At 46.3% G+C, this 27,231-nt stretch overlaps 1 protein-coding gene across 2 annotated transcripts in view; it reads right to left on the bottom strand.

Moving 5' to 3' along the window:
* The window catches only part of RBM19 (RNA binding motif protein 19), a 107,507-nt gene extending 82,124 nt beyond the window's left edge, over positions 1–25,383 (bottom strand). The window contains exons 1-18 of one of the 2 annotated variants that reach the window (XR_014003115.1): positions 25,206–25,383; positions 23,906–24,088; positions 23,307–23,438; positions 23,095–23,136; positions 21,412–21,628; positions 16,030–16,328; positions 14,658–14,738; positions 14,062–14,140; positions 13,590–13,661; positions 13,096–13,296; positions 12,675–12,805; positions 12,064–12,185; positions 10,283–10,379; positions 9,209–9,319; positions 6,756–6,956; positions 4,868–4,985; positions 888–1,038; positions 531–590 (exon numbers count right to left, since the gene is read on the bottom strand). Coding sequence is in view for 1 of the 2 variants with exons in the window: in XM_081175258.1 (XP_081031384.1) it covers positions 531–591; positions 890–1,038; positions 4,868–4,985; positions 6,756–6,956; positions 9,209–9,319; positions 10,283–10,379; positions 12,064–12,185; positions 12,675–12,805; positions 13,096–13,296; positions 13,590–13,661; positions 14,062–14,140; positions 14,658–14,738; positions 16,030–16,328; positions 21,412–21,628; positions 23,095–23,136; positions 23,307–23,438; positions 23,906–24,088; positions 25,206–25,241 (2,332 nt within the window). In the remaining variant the exon portion in view is untranslated. Of the gene's footprint in view, positions 1–530; positions 592–887; positions 1,039–4,867; positions 4,986–6,755; positions 6,957–9,208; positions 9,320–10,282; positions 10,380–12,063; positions 12,186–12,674; positions 12,806–13,095; positions 13,297–13,589; positions 13,662–14,061; positions 14,141–14,657; positions 14,739–16,029; positions 16,329–21,411; positions 21,629–23,094; positions 23,137–23,306; positions 23,439–23,905; positions 24,089–25,205 lie in introns of both variants that reach the window. The other variant, XM_081175258.1, reaches the window with a different exon arrangement.
* Positions 25,384–27,231: the final 1,848 nt, after the last annotated feature.

Genomic DNA, 27,231 nt, shown 5'->3' on the forward strand with positions numbered 1-27,231 from the left:
CGGATTCCGTTTGACTTCCAAGGTATGACTGTATTGTTGTTTTATGTTTTTATATTGATGCAAACTGCTGTAACAGGAATCTTATAACACAATGATATTTTATTTATAATTTTAGGGGGGAATACATAAGTCAGTACTTGCTGGTACCAAATAATGTTGACTTTTTCTGCTGCTCATGGCATCCATCCTGCTATAGCAACCCTTTGACCAAGATATGAGTTCCAGGCACCTGTTTTTTTCACCACAAAAAGGGGGGGGGGGAAACGCACCCTAGAGCAGTTTTTGCCAACCTGGACTACAGCTGCCACCAGCCCCTCCCAGCACAGCCATTTTGTACCTCAGCTCCCACTAGGCCCCAGCCAACGTAGCCATTTTGGACTACAACTCCCACCAGTCCCACCTAGCTCATCTTTGCTAGGGGGATGATGGGAGTTGTAGTTCAAAGCACACAGAGGGTGACCAGTTTGGCACAGGCTGCCCTAGAGGGTGACAGAATACCAAGGGCTAATTAATCGGACAAGAGGACGTACCAGCTTTATCTTTCTTCTTTGAGATGGCGCAACTCTTCACAGCTCCCACCTTGGAAAAAACCTGGAAGGAAAAAGTTGTGCGCTTCTTAGTTTAACCCCAGAAAAGGGGAAAAATAACAACAACTTGCAAGCCACCCAGAAACAAATGCTAAACTTGCACCACATACCAGTACATTTCTGGAAGCGGCTTTTACTTCACGTAAAAAAAAAAGCTCGGATATAACGCAGACAACTAACAGTTAGGAAAACTGCAGATGAACAGAACACTGTCGTGTGAATGCAAAATAAAAGTTGAAGTTCCTGCCTTCGGCCAGAGGCCCGGGGAATAAACACAATGCACTCAGCCATTAGACACACACCTCTTGTAGAGTCTCCTCTTTGGTGACAAAGTTGAGGTTCTTTATGAAGAGTGTGCACCCAGGAATGCTTTCCTCCTCTTCTTCATCCTCCTCCTCCTCTATTTCAGCTTCCACTGGCTGCGTCTGAGCTCCTTGGCTTCCACAATCACCTGCAAAATATCAGGCAGGATCGCAGCCATCGCCACCTAGCAGCCAGTCACTCAGATTTAGCTTGGATTCCCCGCCCCCCTCCTAAAAAGAGGGGACATTATAACAAGCTTGCAACCTGGTGGCTAGTCAGCATTGCAGTTTTCCCACTTTTTAAGGGACTCAAAACAGGCAGGTAGCACAACTGAGCATTGACACTCCTGAATGTCAAAGAGGATTCCGGACAGGAAAAGAAAGTACTTCCTTCACATGCCACAGTTGTGGAATTTGTTCTCATGTGATGTTGTGACAGCCACCAGCTCGGATGGCTTTGAAAGAGGATCAGACACATTTGCGGAGGGTAAGACTAGACAGGGTGCGACCAGACAGGGGTGGCAGTGTTCTGCCTCCACTGTCAGAGGAAGCATTTATTTATTTTATTTGTTTCATAAAATTCACGTGCCGCTTGATTTGTGAAAAGAAAATGCTCAAAGCGGTTTGCAAGAGGAAGAAAAAAATTGAAATTATCAGTTGTTTTTAAAACTAAAACCTGGAAAAAAATTAAAATCAAGGATAAGTGAATTAAAACACATGTAACTACATGTCTGGATAGGTTCATCTAAACAAAAACATTTTAAGCGGGTGCAAAAAAAGAGCACAGGGAAGGCGCCGGCCTGATTTCAAGAGGCAGGGAGTTCCAAAGTGTAGGTGAAATACTGATTTCTTACAAATGTGGAATGGGTGTCATGTTGCACCTGGTACAATGCCAGCTCTTCAGACAGAAGAGATCCCAAAGGTAAACTGCCCCCAAGTTGTTAAGGGCTTTATATACTAATAGTAATACCTTGAACTTGGCCCAGTAGCAAACTGGAAACCAGGGCAGGTCTGTAATATGCTGACAGTGTCTCACTCCTGTCAGCAATTGTACACTAACTGCAGCTTCCAGATCAAGTACAAGGAAAACCCCACATAAGTTTTGGAGCGAGGTGGAGAAGCACACTGGGGGCAAGGGGAACACGACAAAACCCTTCTTCCTCTACACCAGCCATATTTGGCCTTCAGTCCTCCAGATATTTCTGAATTACACTTCCCAGCTGAACTATGCTGGCCAGAGACAACGTCTGGGGGCGTGAGGCTGAAGAAGCCTGCTCTACACACTTATGACCTGGCGCATCCAGGCTGAACATTTGCAGCGCGCTTCTCTCTGTGTGTTTAGCCCCAAACTGGGGGACCTCAGACCCAGCTCCCCCCCAACCATGCGAGATATTTCAAAATGCAGTCAAACCAACGATTCATGTCTTGCTAGATAGGCACACGGCAGGAGCTGACGCTCACAGAGTTTTCTTGCAAGTTTGCTAGAGAGAGACTTTGTGAAAGACACTCTCACCGTGCCCTGACAGTGGGAGGGCATAGCTATACGTAGTTTCCTACCTGCCTGGGCACAATCTCTTTCTTGTCTCTTTCTACCAAGCCAGAAACATGAAAACATCTGCATTGGAGTTCAGGCTCCATCTCAAACAAGACTAAAGAATGTTTTTGCAAACGAATTGCCGTTTTTAGGCTGCCTGAACAAAGCGGTTCTTATTCTTCAACAAATATTCTGAGTCAGTAAATGTTATTTCCCCCTTTTACAAGACTGTATATGTCAATATTGTTTTGTGGGGAAGAAAAGGGGGGGGGATACCAGGAGAATCCAGTCTGCCTTAAGGCATCCTGGATTATTTAAAACTAAAAGGCTAAAACCATCCTATCCTAGCTTCCTTTTAATCTGCAAAAGGGTTGCCACTCTGCTGAACTCGCAAACGTGAGGAAGGAACGATAATATCTAATAAATATATCCACTCCTAGAATCTATTCAAATCCCAACAGGAAATTTGTCCCTGAACTTTGATAATGCTTGAATGATGAAGGGTATGCAGCTATGTAGAAACAAGCCTACTGCACAAACGAGGGGGGTGGGGTTTCATTTGTTGCTCCACCCACTTTTGACTCTGGCCCCGCCCACTGCTGGAATGTGGCCCCCCAGGAGGTCTCCCAGAAGGAAATGCGGCCCTCAGTCTGGGAGAAAAAAAAGGGTCCCCCTCCCCTTTGTTTAAAGCCAGGCAAAAATTCCTATTACAGGCCTTTTCTAAAGGGGGGGGGGACACACACAACCCTAGAGAGGCAGCGAATTAGCAAACATAGACATTCACTTTGTTGATTCTCTGGAAAAGAAACCAGATTAGAGCTGTGGGGAATGAAGACACCCCCCCTTTCCCCCCGATCTACCGTTTCCACAATAATAATAAAACGAAGTCAGCCTCACGGAGCTCTTTTGTAATCAGACGGAGGAATTTACTGCCACTTTCCCCCTGGGTGCCAGAGGCTGGCAGCGGAGACCCTTATCGGCCGCGAGCAGATTTCTGAGGGCCGCAGTGCTAAAAGCCCTTTATCTAGAGGTGAGGGTCCTGGCTGTGGGAAAGGGGGAATTTGCTTGCCGGGGCTGGCGTGCAGAAAGGACGTGTGGCTTTGCCTCCGTGCCTCCCTTCTTCTTTGGGAAGGAGTACATACAAGCAGGAGATGGTGGGGTTTTTGAAAATGTTTTTAAAATTAGTGGAGGGGAGCAAAACGCAAGTTGATAAATGAAAACAGAGGAGGGTTGTGTTGCCGAAATCAGGGCATCTGTAGCAGGGCTGGGAATTAAAAACATAAGAAGGAAGAGATCCCTGCTGGATCAAGCCAGTAGCCCAACTGGTCCAGCGTCCTGTTCCTGGACTTGTGGTGGGAAACCTGCAAGCAGGATTCAAGAGAAGAATCCTGTGGCTTCTAGCAACTGGTATTGAGAAGCATTGCTGCCTCAGACTGTGGAGGCAGAGCTTCGCCATCATGGCTGGCAGCCCTTTCCTCCACGAATTTGTCTAATCCTCTTTCTCAAGCCATCCAAGCTGGCACATCCTGTGGCAGGGAGTTCCACAGTTTAATTACGTGCTGCATGAAGAAGTACTTTTAACACACAAAGAGGGCCTGCCAAGCACAGATTTGCTCCTCCTTCTGCCCTCTCTGGCAGTCACCCAGGAGGTGATCAATGAGCCTTGGTTGTACCTGACCAAACTCTTTTCAGCAAAGCTGCACCGAAAATAATGGGCCTAAGTTAGGCCCTATCGGCAGCATTTTAAAATTTCATTGATTAAATTTCTTCACTGCCCTTCATCCGAGGATCACAGGGCAGTTTCCATATAAAAACATAAAAATACGTAACATAGTAACAAACAAAAACGAAACCCCCCTAACCTACAAATTTAAAAGGCTATAGGTATGCCTGTGAGGAGAGGAATATACTGTATTTTTCCGTGTATAAGACTAGGGTTTTTTTTCCTAAAAATTAATGTCGAAAATTACGGGGCACCTTATACACGGATAGTGCTGAGGGTGGATTTTCTTAAATCTGAGTCCCCCCAAAACAGGGAGAGTCTTATACATGGGGGGGTCTTATAGACGGAAAAATACGGTAATTGGGCCTGGCGCCTAATGATATGTAATGAAGGCGTCACACGAGTCTCCCTGGGGAGCCCGTTCTTGTGTTGCCCCTTTTCAGTCTTCCACACGAAGAAGGGCCTCAGATGATGACTGCATTACATGTACATTCATTTAAAGCTGCAGGATTGGACCCTGAGGAGCTTGGGCAAAGCATCTTTTAGAATTCCTTCTCCCTCTCTAGGAGGAGAGTGCTGCAGGATTCCAGCCCGCAATTTCTTCAGGAGGGAAAAGGTGACCGGCCACAGAGCAAGTGGGAAGTGGGGGTCTGGAGGCAAACCATTTAAAACAAAAAACAAAAAAACACCCACACATACATTAAAAACAGACAGTGCATACCAGTTCCAGGCTGTCCATCACCTTCCTTCTTGCCTCCTGGAATCTCAGGTTCTCTCTTTGCAGGGCCAGAGAAGACACCCATAGGTGCCCATTCTAGGTACAGGGGGATATTCTTGAACTGAGTGGTGGGGAGAAAAATATCAGTGTTTGTAAAAAAGAAAAGGTTCTGACCTCCTTTCTACTCCTTTGCCTAGTCCTCAGACCTTAGTTGGCACAAAAGAGTCCTTGAGAAAGAGTATTCTTGCAGAGTATTGCTGCGTTTATTCTTAAAAAGTCTTCTCCAACCACGACCAACAGCTTTTACACACACACACCAAATACAACCAGTTTTCTATCATCAAACCAACCCACACCCAACACTAGCATTGACCACTCTATATATACAGGTACAATTTGGTGAAAAGTTGCATGAGTCATTGTAGGCCACTGACTCATGCTGACTTAGTTCTTTTAGCATTAAAGAAACAGCGGCCAATTTTTAGCCGTGAAAAAAACTTGCCATTAGTGCAAACAGCAGAAAGGAGAAGCCGCTGCCTTAAACTTCCTAGCATCCGGGCTTGTAAATTGTTATTTCAATTTCTATTTTCGTACACCCCACCTTTCCTCCAAAAAGCTCAACATGGCACACTCTTCCCCATATTTCTCTCACAACAACCCTGTGAGGTAGGTTAGGCTGTGAGGCGGTGGCTGCTGCCCAAGGTCACCCAGTGAGCTCAATGGCTGATTGGGGGGGTCTGAACCCTGGTCTCCCAGATCCTAGTCCGACACTCTTAACCACTGCACCACACTGGCAGTCAGATTCATCGCAAAGGTTATTATTTTTTTACTGTTAATTTTTCTCGTAATCTAACCCACTCCATCTCCCATCTAAGAATTCTCAGACAATGGTGTGTGTTTTCCAGGACAAATATCTACGTAGGTGCTCTCAGAAGCCAATCTCAATGGGCTTTCCTGCTCAGTTAATGGATATCATCAGCAATGTCTAGGCAACACGATGACCATGTACATACGGAATAGACAATCTTTATAGAATTCCTTCAAACCATAACAAGTACAAAATGAAATCTTTAGTCTCAAAGTCTCTCATTATTACATGAGCACTGTTCCACAGCATTTGATATTTTCACTTACATACATTCATTCGATATAAAATGGGTTTATGAAGCAATTCTATATCCTCCCACCACGCTGACGAAGAATTCTACGAAACGGTAGTCAATATCCGGAATCACTGTTCAGTGCTGGACATCATATTTGCTGAATATACAAAGCTTCACAGCTTGTCTTTCAAAGTCTGGTACCTCGCTTCATTTAAAGATTTTCAGAGACTTTAAGACCAAAGATTTAATTTTGTACTTGTTATGGTTTGAAGGAATTCTATAAAGATTGTCTATTGCATATGTACACGGTCATCGTGTTGCTTAGACATTGCTGATGTTCTCTTTGCAACACAGGGGTTTGTCCAGTTAATGGATATAACAGATATAAATAAGTAAGCAAACAGAATTAAATTAAATGTAGTCGGGGAAGGAGTTAAACGTCAGAGCTCCACAGAAATAGCCCTGCGGGCGCATAGAGTTCCATGAGGCTACTTGGGAGGTGGGCAGCCATCTTGGCTGAGTCCAAGCTATGCACGTTTATTCATTCATTGACTCACACCTTTTTCTACAAGGAGCAAAAGGCGGTATACATGGTTCTCAAAACACACACATCCCGACCCTCCTCATTTCATCTGCAAACAACAGCCCTGTGAGGTAGGCTAGGCTGAGAGGCGGGGACTGTGGTCCAAGGGTCACCCACCGTGGCCTTCATGGCTGAGCAGGGGATCTGAACTGTGCTCTCCCAGGGCCTAGGCCAGCACTCTAACCACTACACCGCACATCCTCACCTTTGAGTAAGCCAATTTTGTGAACGCCCGCTTAGCTTCGGTGGGCTCTAGGAACTCCACAATGGCTGTCACCCCTCCTTCGGGGAGCAGCACCCGGCCAAGGCTGCCGTGGGCCCCAAAGGCCTTCTCTATTTCGGCCGCCTCTGTTCCAGCAGGCAGGTTCTTCACCAGAATCACGGTCTTGCTCCGCTCGCCGGCAGCCTGGAGGAAGAAGAGGGAAGATCGTGACTGCCCTACAAAGGAAGCTTTTGAAACGCTTGGGACGCTGCAGGAAAGGCAAGTTAAGAGGCAACACAACAGAAGTTTACAAAAGCAGATAGACAAAAGTTTTCTTCCCTCTCTCATTGAGCCAGTGCTCGTGGGTGTCCTATGAAACTAAATGTTGGAAGATTCATGTAGTAAGGTTAAAGCTTACTGGGAAATGATATACAATGAATTGAAAAGGATGTTCAAAATAACTTTTATATAAAAAACAGAAGCTTTTCTTTTGGGAATTATAGGGACAGAACTATCTAAACTGTATAGAAATTTATTTATGTTGCTACAGCAGCAAGAATGTTACTTGACCCAAAGTGGAAAGAAGCAGAAGTCCCAGAAAAGAAAGAATGGATACAAAAACTTATGGAATATGCAGAAATGGCAAAACTTACAGGAAGAATAAGAAATCAAGATAACAAACTGTTTATAAAAGAATGGGAATGATTTATCGGATATTTACAGTTGAATTGTAAACAGATAAAAACATTAGCAGGGTCATTGTAACAACCTGCAGTTTTATAAGAGTATATATTTACAGGAGACACTTAAATGAGCAGGTTAAATGAATTTGGATATGCAGAAGACATTAAAAAATAAATTTAAGGGACCGCAGTAAGTGGGGGAAGGAAGTCAAATTTTGAAATGTTAAATGGATTGTAAAATTAATGAAAGGTATAAACTTGAAAGGTATAAATAAAAACTTTTTTAAAAAAATGTTGGAAGATTCGTGACAGGTAAAAAGACCCTCTCTATGCAGTGCATTGTTCAGGGGTCAGCAAACTTTTTCAGCAGGGGGCTGGTCCACTGTGCCTCAGACCTTGTGGGGGGCGGACTATATTTTTTGGAGGGAAATGAATGAATTCCTATGCCCCACAAATAACCCAGAGGTGCATTTTAAATAAAAGGACATGTAAAAACACACGGATTCCTGGACCGTCCGCAGGCCGGATTTAGAAGGTGATTGGGCTCCTGGGCCTTAGTTTGCCTACCCATGGCATAGTTAAACTACGGAACTTGCCCCTGCAGGAAGCAGTGATAGCCACCAACCTGAATGGTTTTAAAAGAGGATTAGACAAATTAATAGAGGAGAGGTCTATCAAAGGCTACTAGCCAGGAATGCTACGCTCTGCCCTTCATAGTTGGAGGCAGGAGGGCTTCTGAATCCCAGCTGCTAGAAAGAACAGGAGGGAACGCTCAAATCCTGCTTTGCTGGTTTCCCACAGGCTGTGGCCATTTTGGGAACAGGATGCTGGACTAGATGAGCCATTGGCCTGATCCAGCAGGCTCTTCTTAGAATGGAAAGCAAGCCCAGGATTCATTTCCTACCGGGCTCCAAAATGCAGTCCACCCGGCCTCCCAAGTCATCCAGCACATTCTGGGGGAAGAGAACGCCTCTCCTCCCAAGTGAGACAAGCAGGGCCTGTACCTCTCTACAGGAACATACTGGGTGATGGGCTTGGTGGGAGAGCATCTGCCTTGCATTTAGGTCCCCGGTTTGATCCCCAGAATCTCCAGTTAGGGCTGGAAGAGTCCCTTGTGTGACTCCCTGGAGAGCAGCTGCCAGTCCGTGTAGACAATCGCTAGCCTAAATTGACCGGTGGTCTTCCTCTGTATAAGGCACCTTCCTCTGTCTAAAGGGAAGGGCTGTAGGCTCAGTGGTTAGGATGCCTGCTTTGCATACGTAACGTCCCAGGTCAACCCCCAACATCTCCAGGTAGGGCTGGGGCGCGGTGGGGGGGGGTGTCCCTGCCTGAAACCCAAGAGAGCTGCTGCAATTCAGTGCTGACAATACGGAGCTAGATGGGCCAATGGTATGACAGCATAAAACAGTTTCTTACGCTCCTATGTCTCAAAGGGGAGAAGCCATAGCTCAGTGGTTGAGAATTTGGCTTTGCATGCAGAAGGTCTCAGGTTCAATCCCCAACATCTCCTGCCAGGGCTGGGAAAGGCTGGAGAGCTGCTGCCAGCCAGTGTGGTCAATAATGAACCAGTGATTTAAGACTGCAAAGCCGATGCACATTTACAGGGAGGGAAATCCCAGTAGAGGGGCAATTCTGACTGGGGCGAACTCCCTGCTTGAAACCCTGGACAGCTGCTGCCAGTCAGTGTACACAATATTGAGCTAGATGGACCAATGGTCTGACTCAGTAGAAGGCACACTTGCATGTTCCTCTCCCGGGGCACATGGTGTTTACCTGGCTGAAGGAATCCAGGCTGACGCCGTTGTCCAGCAGGAACTGTCGGACCTTCTGAACAAGCTCTGTTTCCCCCAGAGCCACTCTCACGGCCACGCTCCCCTTGCCTTCCTGCCAAGATACAATATCATTTATTTATTTCATAAAATTTATATACACCACCCGATATTTTTTTTAAAAACAACAACAACCTCAAAACAATCTGCAAACAGACAAAAACAACCGCAACATCCAAAAGAATTAAAACCAGAAATAAACTAAATATGCATCAGCAGGTGCCCAAATGAGTACACAGTGATGGCGCCAGCCTGATGTCAATAGGCAGGGAGTTCCAAAGGGCATTGCACTAAATGACCCTTGGGGTCCCTTCCAAGTCTACAATTCTGTGATTCTACATAGGCACCATGTTGCCCTTGTTCTTCAGGCAAGAGAGAATTTTAGATACGTAAATAGATATGGATATTGCCATTAACATAGCTGAAAGACGGGATAGAGGTTTTAAAAAACGTTATATAATGAGTTGAAAAGGATGTTCAAAATAACATTATTTAAAAAAACAAAAACAGAAGTTTTCTTTCGGGAATTATGGGGACAGAACTGTATAGAAATTTATATATGTATGCTACTACAGCAGCAAGAATTTTACTTGCCCCAAAGTGGAAAGTAGCAGAAGTCCCAGTAAGGGAAGAATGGATACAAAAACTTACGGAATATGCAGAAATGGCAAAGCTTACTGGAAGAATAAGAAATCAAGATAACAAACTGTTTATAAAAGAATGGGAATGGTTTGTTGATATTTATAGTTGAATTGTAAACAGATAAAAACATTAGCAGGGTCATTGTAACAACCTGCAGTTTTATATGAGTATATATTTACAGTAGATAATAAAATGAGCAAGTTAAACGAATTTGGATATGTGGAAGATACGAAAAAATAAATTTAAGGAACTGCAGAAAGAGGGGGAAGAAAGTCAAATTTTGAAATGTTAAATGGATCGTAAAATTGATGAAATGTATAAAATTTTAAAGTATAAATAAAAAACAATAAAAAATGATTATTTAAAGAAGGCTCACGTCATCAAACACTTGGCTCTTCGTGGCATTGTACTTCTGCGCAACAGCATCAGCGACCGCATTCACTCCCATGAAGAGGGTGTTCCAGTTATGAGAGCTATATTCGTGGGGTGGGGGGGGAGGAGAAAAATAAAATAAATATTTATCCCATTCGGTGTCAGTTTTGGAACTGAACTGATTTTACGTATGCACTGTTTAAAACCTCTTATGAAATGATGCACGGCATTTCGCAAGGCTAGCACTCGTGAACACCCAGTGAAGCTGAATGCTGGAAGATTCAGGCCATCTTCACGCAATGCGTCGTTAAACTATGGAACTCCCTGCCACAGGAGACAGCAATGGCCACCAGCTTGGATGGCTTTCAAAGAGGACTGGACAAATCCATGCTGGACAAGGCTATTGACGGCTACTAGCCACGACGGCTATTAGGGCGGTTCATAAAAAAACTTTTTTTAAAAAATGCCTGTTCCAAAGGTCTTCTCTTACTACACTAGGGATTATATAACTGTACAGTGGTACCTCGGGTTAAGTATTTAATTTGTTCTGTGGGTCTGTTCTTAACCTGAACCTGTTCTTAACCTGAGGTACCACTTTAGCTAATGGGGCCTCCCGCTGCCGCTGCGCCACCGCTGCGCGATTCTGTTCTCATCCTGAAGCAAAGTTCTTAACCCGAGGTACTATTTCTGGGTTAGCGGAGTCTGTAACCTGAAGCGTCTGTAACCCGAGGTACCACTGTATCTGAAATTTCCTGCCTATCAGTTAATAACTTGACCCTCCTCCACAAAAATAGCTGTTTACATGGCCATTTCCCTAGGTCGTAAAGGCTGAAATTTCAATTCAGTGGAGCTGGGTCAAGATATTAACTGATATGCATGAAATTTCAGATATAGCTATATAATCCCTAGTGTAGTAAGATAAGACCTTTGGAGCAGGCATTTTAAAAAAAAAAGTTTTTTATGAACCGCCCTAATGGCTATGGTCTGAATCTACTGTCAGGGGCATCGTAACCTCTGAATAGCAGTTACCGGGAACCACAGGTGAGCTTGTGAGTTTTCCTTTGGGGCATCTGATTGGCCACTGTGAGAACAGGACCCCTGGACATCTCGCTTCCAGGCCAAAGGAGCTGGCGTTTGTCCACAGACAGCTTTCCAGGTCATGTGGCCAGCATGACTAAACCGCTTCTGGTGCAACAGAACACTGTGACGGAAGCCAGAGCGCACGGAAACGCCGTTTACCTACCCACTGCAGGTACCTATTTATCTACTTGCACGGGCGTGCTTTCAAATTGCTAGGTTGGCAGGAGCTGGGACAGAGTGATGGGAGTTCACTCAGTCGCGGGGATTCGAACCGCCGACCTTCTGATTGGCAAGCTCAAGAGGCTCACTAGTTTAGTGCACAGCACCACCTGCACCCATATGTATGTTTCATAGAGATTCATTTGTAAATTTATTCAGGGTGCGTTGTGGGAAGTGATTCATAAATAAAATAAATACAGTGGTACCTCGGGTTAAGTACTTAATTCGTTCCGGAGGTCTGTTCTTAACCTGAAGCACCACTTTAGATTACGGGACCTCCCGCTGCTGCTGCGCCGCTGGAGCACAATTTCTGTTCTCATCCTGAAGCAAAGTTCTTAACCCGAGGTACTATTTCTGGGTTAGTGGAGTCTGTAACCTGAAGCGTATGTAACCTGAAGTGTATGTAACCTGAGGTACCACTGTACACAGTTAGTAAGATTAAAAATAAGTAGGCAGCGCTGGGGCTTAACACACACACACACAAACCTGGAACTGTTGGCTTTGTCCTTGGACGCCTTTTGCTTCTTGTAAGACGACGCCCCAGCAGCATCAGAGTCCTCCCCTTCTTCCTTCTTAATGGTGGAGGGCAAAACGTGCAGCATCCGGCCCTAGGAGAAAAGACAGCAACTCTGGAACTCCATGCCAGATGAAAATAGACAACGTAAAGAAAGAAAAAGAAAAAACCCTTCTCAAACTCTGGCCCCACTTCAGCAGTGTTTTCCAAGCCATAAAATGTCTTGGGTGAACAGGAATGTTCTTAAATGATGACTACTGAATGAAGTACTTCACCAGGGAAGGAGTTTCATAAAGGGGGAGCCACCTTTAATAAAAATACATTAAAAAATAAAATAAAAGGGGAGCCACCACCAAGAAGGTCCCGTCATGGGTGAGCACCCAGCAGCAGAACCAAAACCAAAAGGAGCTTCCCTTCCAACCACAGAGCCTGAGATGGTTCAAGGCTGGGTCTTTCCCATTCCTTGCAACCTGATCCTTAAAAAAGAAAAGTAGAGAAACCTGGGATGGAACTTGGGAGCCTGCTGCCCGCAAACCCAGTAGATTTCCTCACAAAGCGACAGCCCATCCCAAATCAGTCGTACCTGGAAAACCTGCCCATCCACTTCTGCAAAGGCTTTCACAGCATGTTCTGGGATCATGTAGGTGATGAAAGCAAAACCTTTGGGTTTCTTGGTGAGACTGTCAATGGGGAAATGGATCTCAGAGAGGGGCCCTGGACAGAACGAGAAACAAACACACATTTCCACAAAGAAACCCTTGTGACTGCAGAACGCAGCGGCCAAAGAAGACACAATGCGGTGCTGAGGCAACAATCGCACCATAGATTTAAAGCGCTGTGATATCACTTTAAAAAAACTGTGGCTTCCCCCAAAGAATTATGGGGGCTGTAGTTTGCGAAGGGTGCTGAGGGTTACTAGGAGACTCCTGCTATTTCCCTCACAGAGCTAGAACTCCAGAGTTCCATGCGAAGAGCAATTTATTGTTCAACTGCCGAAGGCCTACCATATTTGGAAAATATTGCTTCCAAGTCTTCTTCGGTGCTGGAGTAGGGAAGGTTCCTCACAAAGAGCCTCCCGGATTCGGAGAGATCTTCCTCCTCTTCATCATCCTTCTTCGTCCTTTGCCAGACCTGGGCCACATGTTTTGAAGGGAGTTTTGCCTTCCCAGCACTCTCTTCGGGAAACACCTCGATGTACCGCCCCCCTGTGAAAACAAAGCACAGACGGAGGGGAGAAATAAATATAAAAAGACACAGCACAAAAGGAAAACAGAATGAGAGGGAAGAGGACAGAAGCAAACCTAGGTACAAGTTGAAAGTCATCTGCAAAGCTCTGATTATATTGTACCCAAATGGTACCCAAGTTTGTAATGTGTCTGTGACATTCACACACTATAATTTTAGACGTGTATCTGAGTATCAGGAAAGAAAAGCATCTTTGGCAAACCCAGAAATTCAGAAACTAAATTGACTATTAAACCTCCTCGTGGATACATACCCATGTATTCGTGATTTCGTTTCAATGCTTTCTGCACCTCTTCCTCACTGTTAAAATCAACAAACACATAACCTGGGAGAGGGATGAAAACACACAGGGAAGAACGTTATGACATTTCATTCAGGTCTTACAAAGAGCAGATTTTACGTCAGGGCAGAACAGGAAGCTGCCTTATACCAAGTGAGGTCATTGGTCCATTTAGCTCAGCACTGCGTACACTGATTGGCAGAAGCTCTCTAGGGTGGCAGACGGGAGTCCTTCGCCACTCCTAACTGATGATGAACCCAGGACCTTCTGCATGCAATGAGCGGTGAGCCTTCGCCGCAAAAAAAAAAATTCCCCACACCAATAAAAATGTATTTTTTTAAAAAAAAAAATTCCCCACAGCATAGGTCACTCATTGCGATGCTTGGAGACCTTCAGGTGATGAGCAACTACGGGTAGTAAGTTTAATAAATGAAATGAATGTTACCTGTCTTATTCCCATGGGCGTTCCTTGCAATCCTGATCGCCACTGGCCGGAGAGGCACAAGAAACTCCTTGATATTTTGCTGTGGAGAGTAGAAGATCAAGTCACTTCACAGGGGAGTTGTTAGGCGGCCCCTTTTCCCCACACTACAATTTTCAGAGTTTCTTGTGAAGAATAATTTGACTGTTCAGCCACATGTGGAACTGTAGCTCTGGGAGAGGAGTAGAGGTCCCACAACTTCAACATCATTATTATATTTATATCTCACCTATTTCCCAGGCCGGGACTCAAAGCAGCTTGCAAAAATTAAAACAACGGTCTGGCTTCTCTAGGGGGAAGAGTTCCAAAATCTGGGAGCAGACACCAAGAAGGCCCTGCAACCCCACCAAGCATGGTAGGAAGGCCTTCCCCAAAGATCTCAGAGCTCGGGCAGGTTTGCATGGGATAATGCATTCCCTCAGATAGCCTAAGCCATATATAGCAAACTACAGCTCCCAGGATTCTCTGGGAGAAGTCAAGGCTGCTTAAAGTGGTATCACAACGTTTTAAATGAATGGAGCGATTGGAGCCCTAGATAAGCTCCTGCAAAGGGCACCTACCTCTGTGACATTGAACGGGGCACCTCGCAGCTTCACCGTGTAGGGAGTGGTAGGCTCATTTGCACCGGCTGAAGTTTTTGCCTGTGCGAAGAAAGACACATGTCGTCAACGAAAGTCTAAAGAGGTACCGTATTTTTCACTCTATAGGACGCACCGGACCATAGGAGGGGGAGAAGAGGGGGAAAAATTCTCCCCCTCTCTGCTCAGGGCCCTTCAGCAAAGCGGCAGGAGAAACGGAGCCCCTTCCATTTCTCCTCCCGCTTCACTGAAGGGGCGCTGCGCAGAGAGGGAAAACTGTGCAGCACCTCTCCAGAGAAGTGAAGCCTGGAGAGCAAGAAGGATCAGTGTGCACCGACTCCTCTCGCTCTCCAGGCTTCAGGCGGCTATCCGCAAGCCTTTGGAGCGCAGCGGAAACTCCTGCTGCGCTCCGAAGGCTTGCGGATAGCTGCCTGAAGCCCCCGGAGTGCAGCCTTTGAAGCCTCCGCAGAGCAGCAGGGTGCCTTCACCCCGCTGCCCTGCGGAGGCTTTGCGCAGCTAACCCCAAGCTAGAACAGCGAGACAGAGCGCTGCACAGTGCTCCGTCTCCCTGTTCTGGCTTTGGGCTTAGCCGTGCAGCCTGCATTCGCTCTATAGGACGCACACACATTTCCCCTTAATTTTTGGAGGGGGAAAAGTGCGTCCTGTAGAGCGAAAAATATGGTATTTCGTGGTGCTTCCTTTATAACCTCTCTAGGCCAAGGCATGCTGGAACACAACATAAACTGCCTAATATCAGGTCAGACAATGCATTCAACATACCTAACACCTGCCTGGCTTGCACATCAACAGTGAGTGTGGACTAAGACCTGGGAGGCCACACTTCAAATCCCAACTCAGCCATGCAGCTTACTAGGTGACCTTGGGCAAGTTGCTGCCTCTCAGCCTAACCCACCGCGCAGGGTTGTTGTGAAGGTAAAATGGAGAGGGAGAGAACTTTGTATGCCACCTTGAGTTCCTTGGAGGAAAAGTGGGATTCAAATGTAATAAACAAAGAAACAGAAACTAGCCTACTGTACAAAAGATAAAATTTATATTTATTACTCTGCCCCTTTAGACTCTGGCCCCAACCACTGCTGCTATGTGGCCTACAGAAGGTTGCTGAGAACGGAATGTGGCCCTCATCTTGAAAACTCTTCCCTTCCCTTAGACCAGTGTTTCCCAAACTTGGGTCTCCAGCTGTTTTTGGACTACAACTCCCATCAACCCTTGCTAGCAAGCCCAGCGGTCAGGGATGATGGGAATTGTAGTCCAAATACAGCTGGAGACTCAAGTTTGGGAAACACTGGTCTACACTATAAGTAGAATGCCATCCAGGGTTGGGTTGGGGGCCTACCTGGGATGCATCTTTCAGTTTCTTCTTCCCCTTCGTGACACTTCCCTGTCCCTTGATCATTTCATCCAGCCCAGGTCCCGTTGCGAGGACAGCGCCTGGGGCTTGCTTCTGGTGGGGCTTCTCATCCTCTGCCTCCTCTTCTCCTCCATCAAAGTCCCTGCTGTCTAACTCCTCGGTCTCACTCTCCTCCCCAGACGAAGGCAAGGACCCATCACCCTTCACCACTTTAGACCTCAGGTAGTCCATGTCAGAGAGCTCCTGCCTGGCCGCCATCTTGCCCTCAGAGGTTTTCTCTTTTCCTGCAAGTTGGGGACAAGGGGAAGGAACAGAGAGTCACCTCCTTGTGTGTTTTTTGGGGAGTCTACCTGGTAAGCAAAGGACTTGCTCACGGACCAAGATGGCTTCAGATTTAGAGAGGGAGACTCCCATTCACCTCCCAGAGCTACAATTCCCAGAGCTGCCTATGAAGAGGGGCTGACTGTTAAAGCACTCTGGGAATGGCAGCTCTGTGAGGGTAACAGAGAGCCTCTCCGAACAACTGTCATCACCCTTAAGGAATTACAGTTAAGGGTGCTGAGAGCTGAAGATCCCAATATCCCAGGGAACTCTAAGAATTGTAGTTCTCTGAAGGGAACTGTCCCCTGACCACTTTTAGCACCCTATAAACAAAGTGCAGTTTCTAGAATTTTTTGGGCCTGTTTAAAGTGGCAGAGTAGCACTTTCAAAGTGTGGTGTTAATATGGCCATAGAGCAGGCATAGGCAAACTCAGTCCTCCAGATGCTTGGGGACTACAACTCCCATCATCCCTGACCACTGGTCCTGTTAGCCAGGGATGATGGGAGCTGTAGTCCCAAAACATCTAGAGGGCCGAGTTTGCCTATGCCTGCCATAGAGGGAGCAAGTCTCACTATTAGTAAATACCTATAGTGGCAGGAGGAGAACTCCCCCCCCCTATAAAGGTCTGCTAATCCACTGGGAGGAAGCAGTCAGGGGCCTCGGCACATGGTGGACGGTGCCAGAGCCTGCTACAGGACCCACCAACAAATGAAAACAGAAGCAAGTCACTCCAAAGAAAAAGAGACTTCTCAGTGGTGGCACCATGGCTGTTAAATGCTCTCCCTAGAGAGGCCACCCTGGCACCTTCCTGTGGTCTTTTCCAAACCTGTGAAATGTTTTATTATCCCAGTCTTCTTTTTTAAAAAAACAAAAACAAACCAATTTTAACAAGTGCATAATTTAGCTTTAAATATATTTTACTTCTATGCAGTTTAAACATAGTTTATTCTATTTTTATGGGATCAATGGACTAATTCAATAAAATTCCATTGTGTTCCAATGCCGTTAGTCCATTTGTGAGATGAGTACTTTTGAATCATCTGGTTTTCATCTTCCTTTCTTTTAGGAAAGCCTTTTATGCTGCAAACAGTGGCATTGTATTGTAAATATTCGTTTTGCATTCATATTACACAGACCCCTTCACTGCATTGTGTTCAACAACTGCTAGAAACCTTTCTGTTTAGATATGTAATTTTATTACGTCCGTAAATGTGTTTAAAAAATGTGCCGACTCTTATCTTGATAATTTTTGTGTGTCTACTTGTTATTAAAGTATGTTGACTCTATTGGTATATCCTTATTAATATTTTACATTGTTGTGACATAAAACAGTTGGAGGTATGTGGGTTTACAAAAAAAAGAATTAAAAATTGATATAAAATTGGTTAACTAAATAAACGTTTTCTATTGCTTTGTAAATATACATATATATTGTGCATACATATTTATTGGGCTACATCCAGCAGTATGAATAGACCCATTGAAAACAATGGACATGGGTAACTTAGGCCTATTAATTTCAACAGGTCTACTTTGAGTAGATCTTAAGTTGGCTATGCAACCTGTTGTATATTTTAATTTCTGTTTTATGGGCTCCACCAAGAAATCAGCATTACTGGGCAAACTTTTAAGATATCAGTTTATATCCAGCTAAGCCATATCCATGAGCAGAGTGGACCCATCGAAATCAGTGGGCCAAACTTAAGTCATGTCCATTAATCTCAGTGGGTTTCCTCTGAGTAGGACTAATATTGGTTAGGACTAATGAGATAATGAACTAAAATAAATAAAGCATCTTGCCCTATGAAAAAGGATTATACTGAAGACAAATGAGCATATGGTCACAAATCCAAAACATTCCGGCACAGTCCATAAGAAATCCAGTTGCAGCAGACTTGTAACTTACAAGAACTTATTATACAGTGGTGCCCCGCAAGACGAATGCCTCGCAAGACGGAAAACTCGCTAGACGAAAGAGTTTTCCGTTTTGGAGGTGCTTCGCAAAACGAATCTCCTATGGGCTTGCTTCGCAAGACGAAAATGTCTTGCGAGTTCCTGTGGGGTTTTTTTCCTCCCCCCCCCTTTTTCTAAGCCGCTAAGCTGCTTATCCGTTTATCCGCTAAGCCAATAAGCCGCTAAAAGCCGCTAATAGCTTGCTTCGCAAGACAAAAAAACCGCTAGACGAAGAGACTCACAGAACGGATTCTTTTCGTCTTGCGAGGCACCACTGTAAGACTAAACCTTAACACTATAGCATACAGAACAGAGCACTAGAACAAAGAGGTAGACAGAGAAAGTAAGAAACCCAGGCTCCTCCTGGCCTGACTATAATAGTCAGCACGACCCTGGCAGAAACGATAACAAAACCAGTTTAAACCAGCTGTACTCAGCTTCCCAGGAGAAATAACCCAAACTAGAGCCTTCTGCCTGTTTCTTTCACATAGAAAGAAAACTTCCTAGAACCCTCTTGAATTAAGCCAAACAAGAAAGATCTCTACTCATCAGATCAATACTTTCTGTACAGTGGTACCCCGCAAGACGAATGCCTCGCAAGACGGAAAACCCGCAAGACGAAAGGGTTTTCTGTTTTGGAGGCGCTTCGCAAGACGAATTTCCCTATGGGCTTGCATCGAAAGACGAAAGCCCATAGGGAAATGCTGGCGGTCGGGAGCAAAGACTTTCGCCCACAGCCGGCCTTCAGAAGAGGACCTCTTCTGAAGGCCGGCGGGGGGCAAAAGTCTTTGCTCCCCCCCGCCTGCCTTCCCCCCCCCCCGCCTGCCCCGGGCGATCTTAAAATGCTGGCGGGCGGGAGCGAAGCGTTCGCTGCCGACCCCCAGCATTTTAAAATCTCCAAGGGACAGCAGAGAAGTCTCTGTCCCGGGGAGATTTTAAAATGCTGGGGGTCGGGAGCGAAGCGTTAGCTGCCGACCCCCAGCATTTTAAAATCTCCCCGTGTCCCGGGGAGGTTTTAAAATGCTGGGGGTCGGGAGCGAAGCGCTGCCGACCCCCAGCATTTTAAAATCTCCCCGTGTCCCGGGAAGGTTTTAAAATGCTGGGGGTCGGCAGCCCAACCCCCAGCATTTTAAAATCTTCCCGGGACACGGGGAGATTTTAAAATGCTGTTCCGAAGGGGGGGCGGGGACACCTGCCCCAGCCGCCCCACTTCGGAAAGCTGTTCCGAAGTGGGGAGGGGGGGCGGGGACACCTGCCCCCGCCGCCCCACTTCGGAAAGCTGTTCCGAAGTGGGGCGGGGGGGCGGGGACACCTGCCCCCGCCGCCCCACTTCGGAAAGCTGTTCCGAAGTGGGGAGGGGGGGCGGGGACACCTGCCCCAGCCGCCCCACTTCGGAAAGCTGTTCCGAAGTGGGGAGGGGGGGCGGGGACACCTGCCCCCGCCGCCCCACTTCGGAAAGCTGTTCCGAAGTGGGGAGGGGGGGCGGGGACACCTGCCCCAGCCGCCCCACTTCGGAAAGCTGTTCCGAAGTGGGGAGGGGGAGCGGGGACACCTGCCCCCGCCGCCCCACTTCGGAAAGCTGTTCCGAAGTGGGGAGGGGGGGCGGGGACACCTGCCCCCGCCGCCCCACTTCGGAAAGCTGTTCCGAAGTGGGGAGGGGGGGCGGGGACACCTGCCCCCGCCGCCCCTTTTCGGAAAGCTGTTCCGAAGTGGGGAGGGGGGCGGGGACACCTGCCCCAGCCGCCCCACTTCGGAAAGCTGTTCCGAAGTGGGGAGGGGGGGCGGGGACACCTGCCCCCGCCGCCCCACTTCGGAAAGCTGTTCCGAAGTGGGGAGGGGGGGCGGGGACACCTGCCCCCGCCGCCCCACTTCGGAAAGCTGTTCCGAAGTGGGGCGGGGGGGGGCGGGGACACCTGCCCCAGCCGCCCCACTTCGGAAAGCTGTTCCGAAGTGGGGCGGGGGGCGGGAACACCTTCTGAAGGCGGGCAGGGGGCGAAAGTCTTTGTCCCCCCTGCCTGCCTTCCCAGGGGCTTTTAAATCGCCCCGGACAGCGGAGTAGTCCTCCGCTGTCCGGGGCGATTTTAAAATGCCGTCCGCCAGCATTTTAAGATCGCCCCGGACAGCGGAGAAGTCCTCCGCTGTCCCAGGGTTTTTTAAAATGCTGGGGGTGGGAAGAAAAGCCCTTGTCCCCCCCCAGCCTTCAGAAGAGGTCCGGGGGCAGACTGTCCCCGGACCTGGTCCGAAGGCGGTTTCCCTAGGAACGCATTAATTGATTTTCAATGCATTCCTATGGGAAACCGTGCATCGCAAGACGAAAAAACCGCAAGACTGTACTAAGAAATGCAAACTGACAATTTTGTACGGAGGAGGCGTCGCAAAAACCAAGGAAATGACACTCGTCCTTCTTCCCCCTCCCCCGTCAAAAAACACAGGTAATTAAGGTGCTAAACCAGGGGTTGGAAACCTAAAGGCCCATGGGCCACAAGCAGCCCATGGGGGTCGTTTAACCAGCCTATGGACCCCCGCCGCCCGGCTCCTGTGCACCACACTAAACCGGTGCAGAGCAGAGTGGGGACTGCCTTCCACGACGCTGGACGGCTTCCCACTGGCTGCCGGAAGCTCCTGCAGCCAATGGGAAGCTGCACATGCCTCCTCTGCGCTGGAAATAGCATTTGTGCATGCGTCCATACTCCGGCCCACTGTGGCGTCTGTGGGACCATGGCCGAAGCCACAAAAACTTTGGCAACCCCTGTGTTAAACCATAATTAAACTGGGCACACCACAGCTCAATTCGGTTCAGGATGCAACCCCCTTCTCCCCGTGAGGCTTGGAGCAGGTGTGTATGCATGCACAGCCCTGCTGTTCTGCTATGCTAACTAGACCAGTGTTTCCCAAACTTGGGTCTCCAGCTGTTTTTGGACTACAACTCCCATCATCCCTAGCTGGCAGAACCAGTGGTCAGGGATGATGGGAATTGTAGTTCAAAAACAGCTGGCGACCCAAGTCTGAGAAACACTGAGCTAGAGTCTCCTTGCAGAGCAAAGCCACTTGTGAGATGCAGAGTCTCCCAAACAAGCCCTATGTCCAATTACCTTGGGTAATTCCCTCTTCTCGTTCCTCCTCTCCACCCTCGGCTTCCCTCTCGCTTAGGCTCTCTGACTCGTCGGAGTCAAAGTTCAGATAATCGTCCGTCTGCTTGGCTCTGCTCTTCTTTGGCTCCTCCACTTTGGCATCGTTGGACCATGTGGCTGCCTTAGAACGCTTCTGGTGCACTGCCAGGAAGTCTTGAAACGTCTCCTCTTCTTCCAGCTGTCAAAAAGAAGGAGAGATGGAAAAGGGGTCACCAAGGTAAAAGAGAACATCAAAAGCTGGCATGAAGGGACTTCCCAGCACTGTAGGAGAGTCCATCTTTCATGTGCAGAAGGTCCCTGGTTTCACCCCCAGCATTTTCCCTCTTTTTCCCAAAATTTCAAAAACAAGTTTTTTTTACATATTGTTTACATTAAACCATAATTCATATCTGTATCTTTATGGGGTTCCCTGAACCCCCAGACTTCCCCCCACCCCGCCTTTGGCTTCCAAAATTTATCTTCCCTTTTTAACTGCATCTAATTACAGTGGTGCCTCGCAAGACGAAAAGAATCCGTTCTGTGATTCTCTTCGTCTAGCGGTTTTTTCGTCTTGCGAAGCAAGCCCATTGACAGATTAGCGGATTAGCGGCTTATCAGCTTATCGGATCAGCTGATAAGCGTCTTAGCGGCTTAGAAAAGGGGGGGAGGGGGAAAAAACCCGCAGGAACTCGCAAGACATTTTCGTCTTGCGAAGCAAGCCCATAGGAGATTCGTTTTGCGAAGCACCTCCAAAACGGAAAACTCTTTCGTCTAGCGTGTTTTCCGTCTTGCGAGGCATTCGTCTTGCGGGGCACCACTGTACCTTTATCCAAATTATTATACAGTGGTACCTCGGTTTAAGAACAGCCCTGTTTATGAACAATTCAGTTTACAAACTCTGCAAAACCGGAAGTAGCGTCCTGGTTTGCAAACTTTACCTTGGTCTAAGAACAGAATCTGAACCGTGGAAGGGCACCGGCAGCAGGAGGCCTCATTGCGGAAAGCGCATCTCAGTTTAAGAATGGTTTTAGTTTAAGAACGGGCTTCCAGAACAGATTAAGTTCGTAAACCAAGGTACCACTGTACTTCATTTTTATCCTTTGTTGTTTTAAGTTACAGTGCTATGTCAATCCTGCTAATGTTTTTAAATCTTTACAATGTTCTTTTATATATTCTATAAAGTTATGCCATTCTCCATTATTTTTTTTATCCTCTTGGTGCCTGATCTTCCCCATTGGCCTTGCCATCTCCGCATAGTCCATCATCTTCATTATCCATTCTTCTTTCGATGGGGCTCTTTCTTCTTTCCATCCCTGGGCAAATAGTACTCTAGCCCATGGTCGTCACATACATAAACAGTACTTTTTTATCCTTCGGTAATTCCACCCCTGGCATTTCCAAGTTATTGCTGCATATGTAGCATGCTTTATGGGGAGTTGGCAGTGAATCTGGTCAGACTAGGACCTGGGTTCAAATCCCCACTAGGCCATGAAGTTTACTGGATGTTCTTCTGCCAGTCACTGTCTCTTAGCCCACAACCAACCTCCCAGGTTTGTTGGGGGGGGGATTAAGTGAGATGAGGGAGAACCATGTACACAACCTTAAACTCCTTTGAGAAAAAGGTGGGATATAAATGCAGCCAATAAATAAATAGCTTATGCTTGCCTCCTTTAACTCCCCCGGTCGAGTCTTCTTTTTCTTTTTCTCCTGAAAAATACGGGTTTTTTAAATGGTTAGTTTAAAATGACAGGAGATATTTAATACCAATTTGCATACAGCTTTCAAGAGAAGGAAAGACAGAGCGAAAAAAACCCAAACACTGGAGGTCTTTCCTTAAGATATTTTTGACAAAGTGAATTAAAAAATAATAATCTTACTTGTTTTGCTTCTTTATTACCAGAACTTTTTGTAAACTTTTCAGGAGCTTCCTTTAACACTGGGGGCTTGAGAGAGTGTTTGCTCCAGGCTCTGGGTTTCTGTGGGTCCCCAAAAGACTTACAAAATTCAACCTGCAAAAGAATAAAAAATGGTTATGGTGCAGGTCTTTATGATTCGATGGCACCTTAGACTCGAGTAAATATGGTATATATAAATTTTCACACAACATAAAGGCTACTTCCAGGAATATAGTGCATGTTTAGTACTAATTTCTGTAGGGGGTTTTCTGGAAGCAAATCACAGAGACATTAACACTAAACTTGTGCTATATTACATTATATTTCTGGAAGTAAATCATGTGCAGATATAGGCAAGGAAACGACAGGGAAATGGAATAAGCCACTGTGTGAATGCAGTCTTAGCTGGATACAACCCACTCCATATTTTATTTTTATTTTTTTGTCTTCCTGATAGGCAGTTAGGTTTAGAGCAGTGAACAGCAATCCCGACTCTTTCTCCCCACCTGGTAAAAAAACAAAAAAACCTCAACATCCTGCATCACTACTTGACATTATAGTGCATCTGAAAGACACCTCACCGTCACTCTGGCTGTGTCTATGAAGCTTTTGTTGAAATGGGCAAGGGCCACATTGGCTTCCTCTTCTGATTTAAAGCCAATAAACCCAAATTTGCGGAATTTGCCATCCTTGGTGAATTTCAAACTGCAGTCGGTCAGCGTGCCAAATGCAGCAAAGAGGTTCCGGAAGCGCTCTTCCTTCATCTAGAGGAAACAGATTTGTTCAAGCAGTGTTAAGAACACAACATGTCGGTAACGGGGAACCCAAAGCTCTTCAGGTCTTGCTGGACTATAGCTCCCATCACAAGAAGCTGCCTTACACTGAGCATTGGTCCACCTACCTTAGTACTGTCAACACTGACTCACAGTGGCTCTTCAGAATTACAGGCTAGGGTCTCTCCAAGCCCTAATCTTCAAGCCACTGTGGGATGCTGGAAGTTGGGCTAGGTAGATTTTTGGTCTGATCCATCAGGCCTGTTTTTGTAATGAAGGGGCAAACATCTGGGGCTAGCAGCAGTTCTCAACCTGTGGGTCCCCAGATGTTGTTGGACTACAACGCCCATCATCCCTGAGCTCTGGCCTTGCTAGCTAGGGGTGATGGGAGTTGTAGTTCAACAACATCTGGGGACCCACAGGTTGAAAAAGGCTGGTTTAGAGAAAAGGTGAAGAGGAAGCAGCACGATAGAGATACATAGGATTATGCATGATGTAGAGAACATCCCCATCTCCCATAACGCTAGACAGCCAATAAAACTGAATGCTGAAGCATTCAAAAAGAAGAAAAGAAATTCATCCCTGCAGCATAGTTAAAACTATGGAATTCTCTCCCACAACAGACAGCGATCGACACCAACACGGATGGATTTATAAGAGGCTTAGATAAATACTAGCCCCGATGGCTGTGTGCTAATTCCACTGCCAGAGGAAGTATGCTGCTGGATACCAGTTGCTGGGAATCACAAGCAGCGGGGAGTGCTGCTGTGTTCACATTTGTGCCTTAAGCACATAAAAACATAAGATCCCCGCTAGATCAGGCCAATGGCGCATCTAGTCCAGCCTCCTGTTCTCACTGTGGCCAACCAGATGGCTGTGGGAAAGCAGGATTCGAGCCCAAGAACAACTCTCCCCACCTATGAATCCCCTCAGCTGGGAACCAGAGGCATAATGCTTCTAACACTGGAAATAAAGCATAGCCATTATGGCTAGTAGCACGCAGTTGCCGTGATCCATCAGACTGTTAAGCTCTTGGCCCAGAGTCCCTTTACCCCACGCGAGTCACGTCCACACCAGCCCAAACTGCCTTCTGCACACCGCCTCTCACCCCGTTCGGCAGGTTCTTCACGATAAGTCGCGACATCTTGAAACAGCTGCGTTTTCTCCCCCTCTTTCAGGACCGGAATCCAGCGAGAACCGCTTCAAGGGAGAAATAACATTACTCCTGGCAGCCACGCCGCTCCCTGGGCGCCGCCATGTTGCGATGTAGCTGGAGGTCACGTGACAAGAGGCTCCACCTCTCCCTTAAAACGCATGCGCGGCGGAAGAAAAGCTCCTCCTCTGTTAAAGCGGCTGAGGCTAGATTTGGGAAGTCACCCAAAGGGGACGCAGAGCAAAAAGACGCCTTGTCGCCACTTCCGGTTCTGAGTGGACTTTCTGCGGGGGAAATACTCGCAAGGGAATAGGACCAGGGGACCATAGACATATAGAGTGATTTGCCTATTTTGCAATCATAGAGGCAAAACCAATCAAAATAAAAGAGACATATAACAGCTGATATCTTTTGAAGGTGTTGTGCAAGCAGGGATTCTCGGTATCTTTCTGGGTTTTTGGTTTCTTATTATGCATTTTGTGTTGTGTATATATATATATATATATACACATACACACACACATAATAAAAAACAAAAAAATCAGAAAGATACCGAGAATAAATATATATATATATATATATATATATATATATATATATATATATATATATATATAAAAGTTTTGGTGAACCGCCCCGAGATCTAGGGATGAAAGGCAGCAAAGGTATATTATAAATAAATTAATAAGAATAATAATTGGTAAGCAAATGAAAAGCCATACTGAGTGGCATGAGTCTCATTGAACGCCCCCTTTAAATGTTTGTACACCTGTGCATTGTCATACTGTTGTATTATGGATATCTAGTGATCTTTGAGACTTGTGGGTGAAGGGCATATTTATGCATTTCCATATAGTATAAATAGCAACATAACATTAACAGATGGAGAGGTCACGGACATGGTTATAAGGTGCTTTGGGATTGGCTGAGAATACTAATTTCCACCACCAGGGGGCATTAAAATATTATATATGATACTGTACTGTACTTCCTTTCCCATCAGTGGGATTTCTTACCTGCCGTATTTTGGAATCTGTGTAATCCACCTGAGAATAAACAGTCAAATATATACATATTTCAGGGAAGCAATTTTGTGTCAATAAAAGCTTCATTGTGTAATAATTGTGTACTATTTATGGCTGTAGAGATATAGCCTGCTCACTAAGCACACCTTTCCAATTTCTGTTATTTCTGCAGAATTTATTCTCAAATGTTTGCCATTTAGATTATTTTTATTTTTTTTATTTTAACTGATCTTGTTTGCCAAGCGGTTAGAGTGTCAGACTAGGACCTGGGAGACCAAGGTTCGAATCCATACTCGGCTTTTTTGGTGGCCTTGGGCTTGACACTGCCTCAGTTGTGGAGATTAAATGAGGACGGGGAGAGTCATGTATGCCACCTTGATCTCTTGGGAGAAAAGAAGTGGGTTATGAAAGCAATAAACAACTCAATCTTCTTCTTCTTCAACAATCACTCATAGCCAAGTAAGATTGTCTTCCGTAAACACGGTTTTAACAATGAGTCTGTAAGTGACTGTGGAGACCAATTCTGGATCCACACGTCCTTCCACAGTGGGAACATACATAGGTTTCTGGAGCTGATCACGGTGTAGATTTGCCAAACGTGTCTTCCTCTCAGCATGTTTTTCCCTTGCGTCCTGAGTTCGAGTGTCTTCAAAGCCCATGACACCTTTGGTAAAGGCTGTTCTCCAATTGGAGCACTTGCAGGCCAGTGTTTCCCAATTGTTGGTGTTTATACTACATTTTTTAGACTTGCCTTGAGACAGTCTTTAAACCTCTTTTGTTGACTACGAGCATTACGCTTTCCATTTTTAAGTTTGGAATAGAGTACAGTGGTACCTCAGGTTAAGTACTTAATTCGTTCCAGAGGTCCGTACTTAACCTGAAACTGTTCTTAACCTGAAGCACCACTTTAGCTAATGGGGCCTCCTGCTGCTGCCGCGCTGGCCAGAGCACGATTT

This window comes from Podarcis bocagei (genome assembly GCF_964188305.1).
Source record: "Podarcis bocagei genome assembly, chromosome: 16".
Lineage (NCBI taxonomy): Eukaryota > Metazoa > Chordata > Lepidosauria > Squamata > Lacertidae > Podarcis > Podarcis bocagei.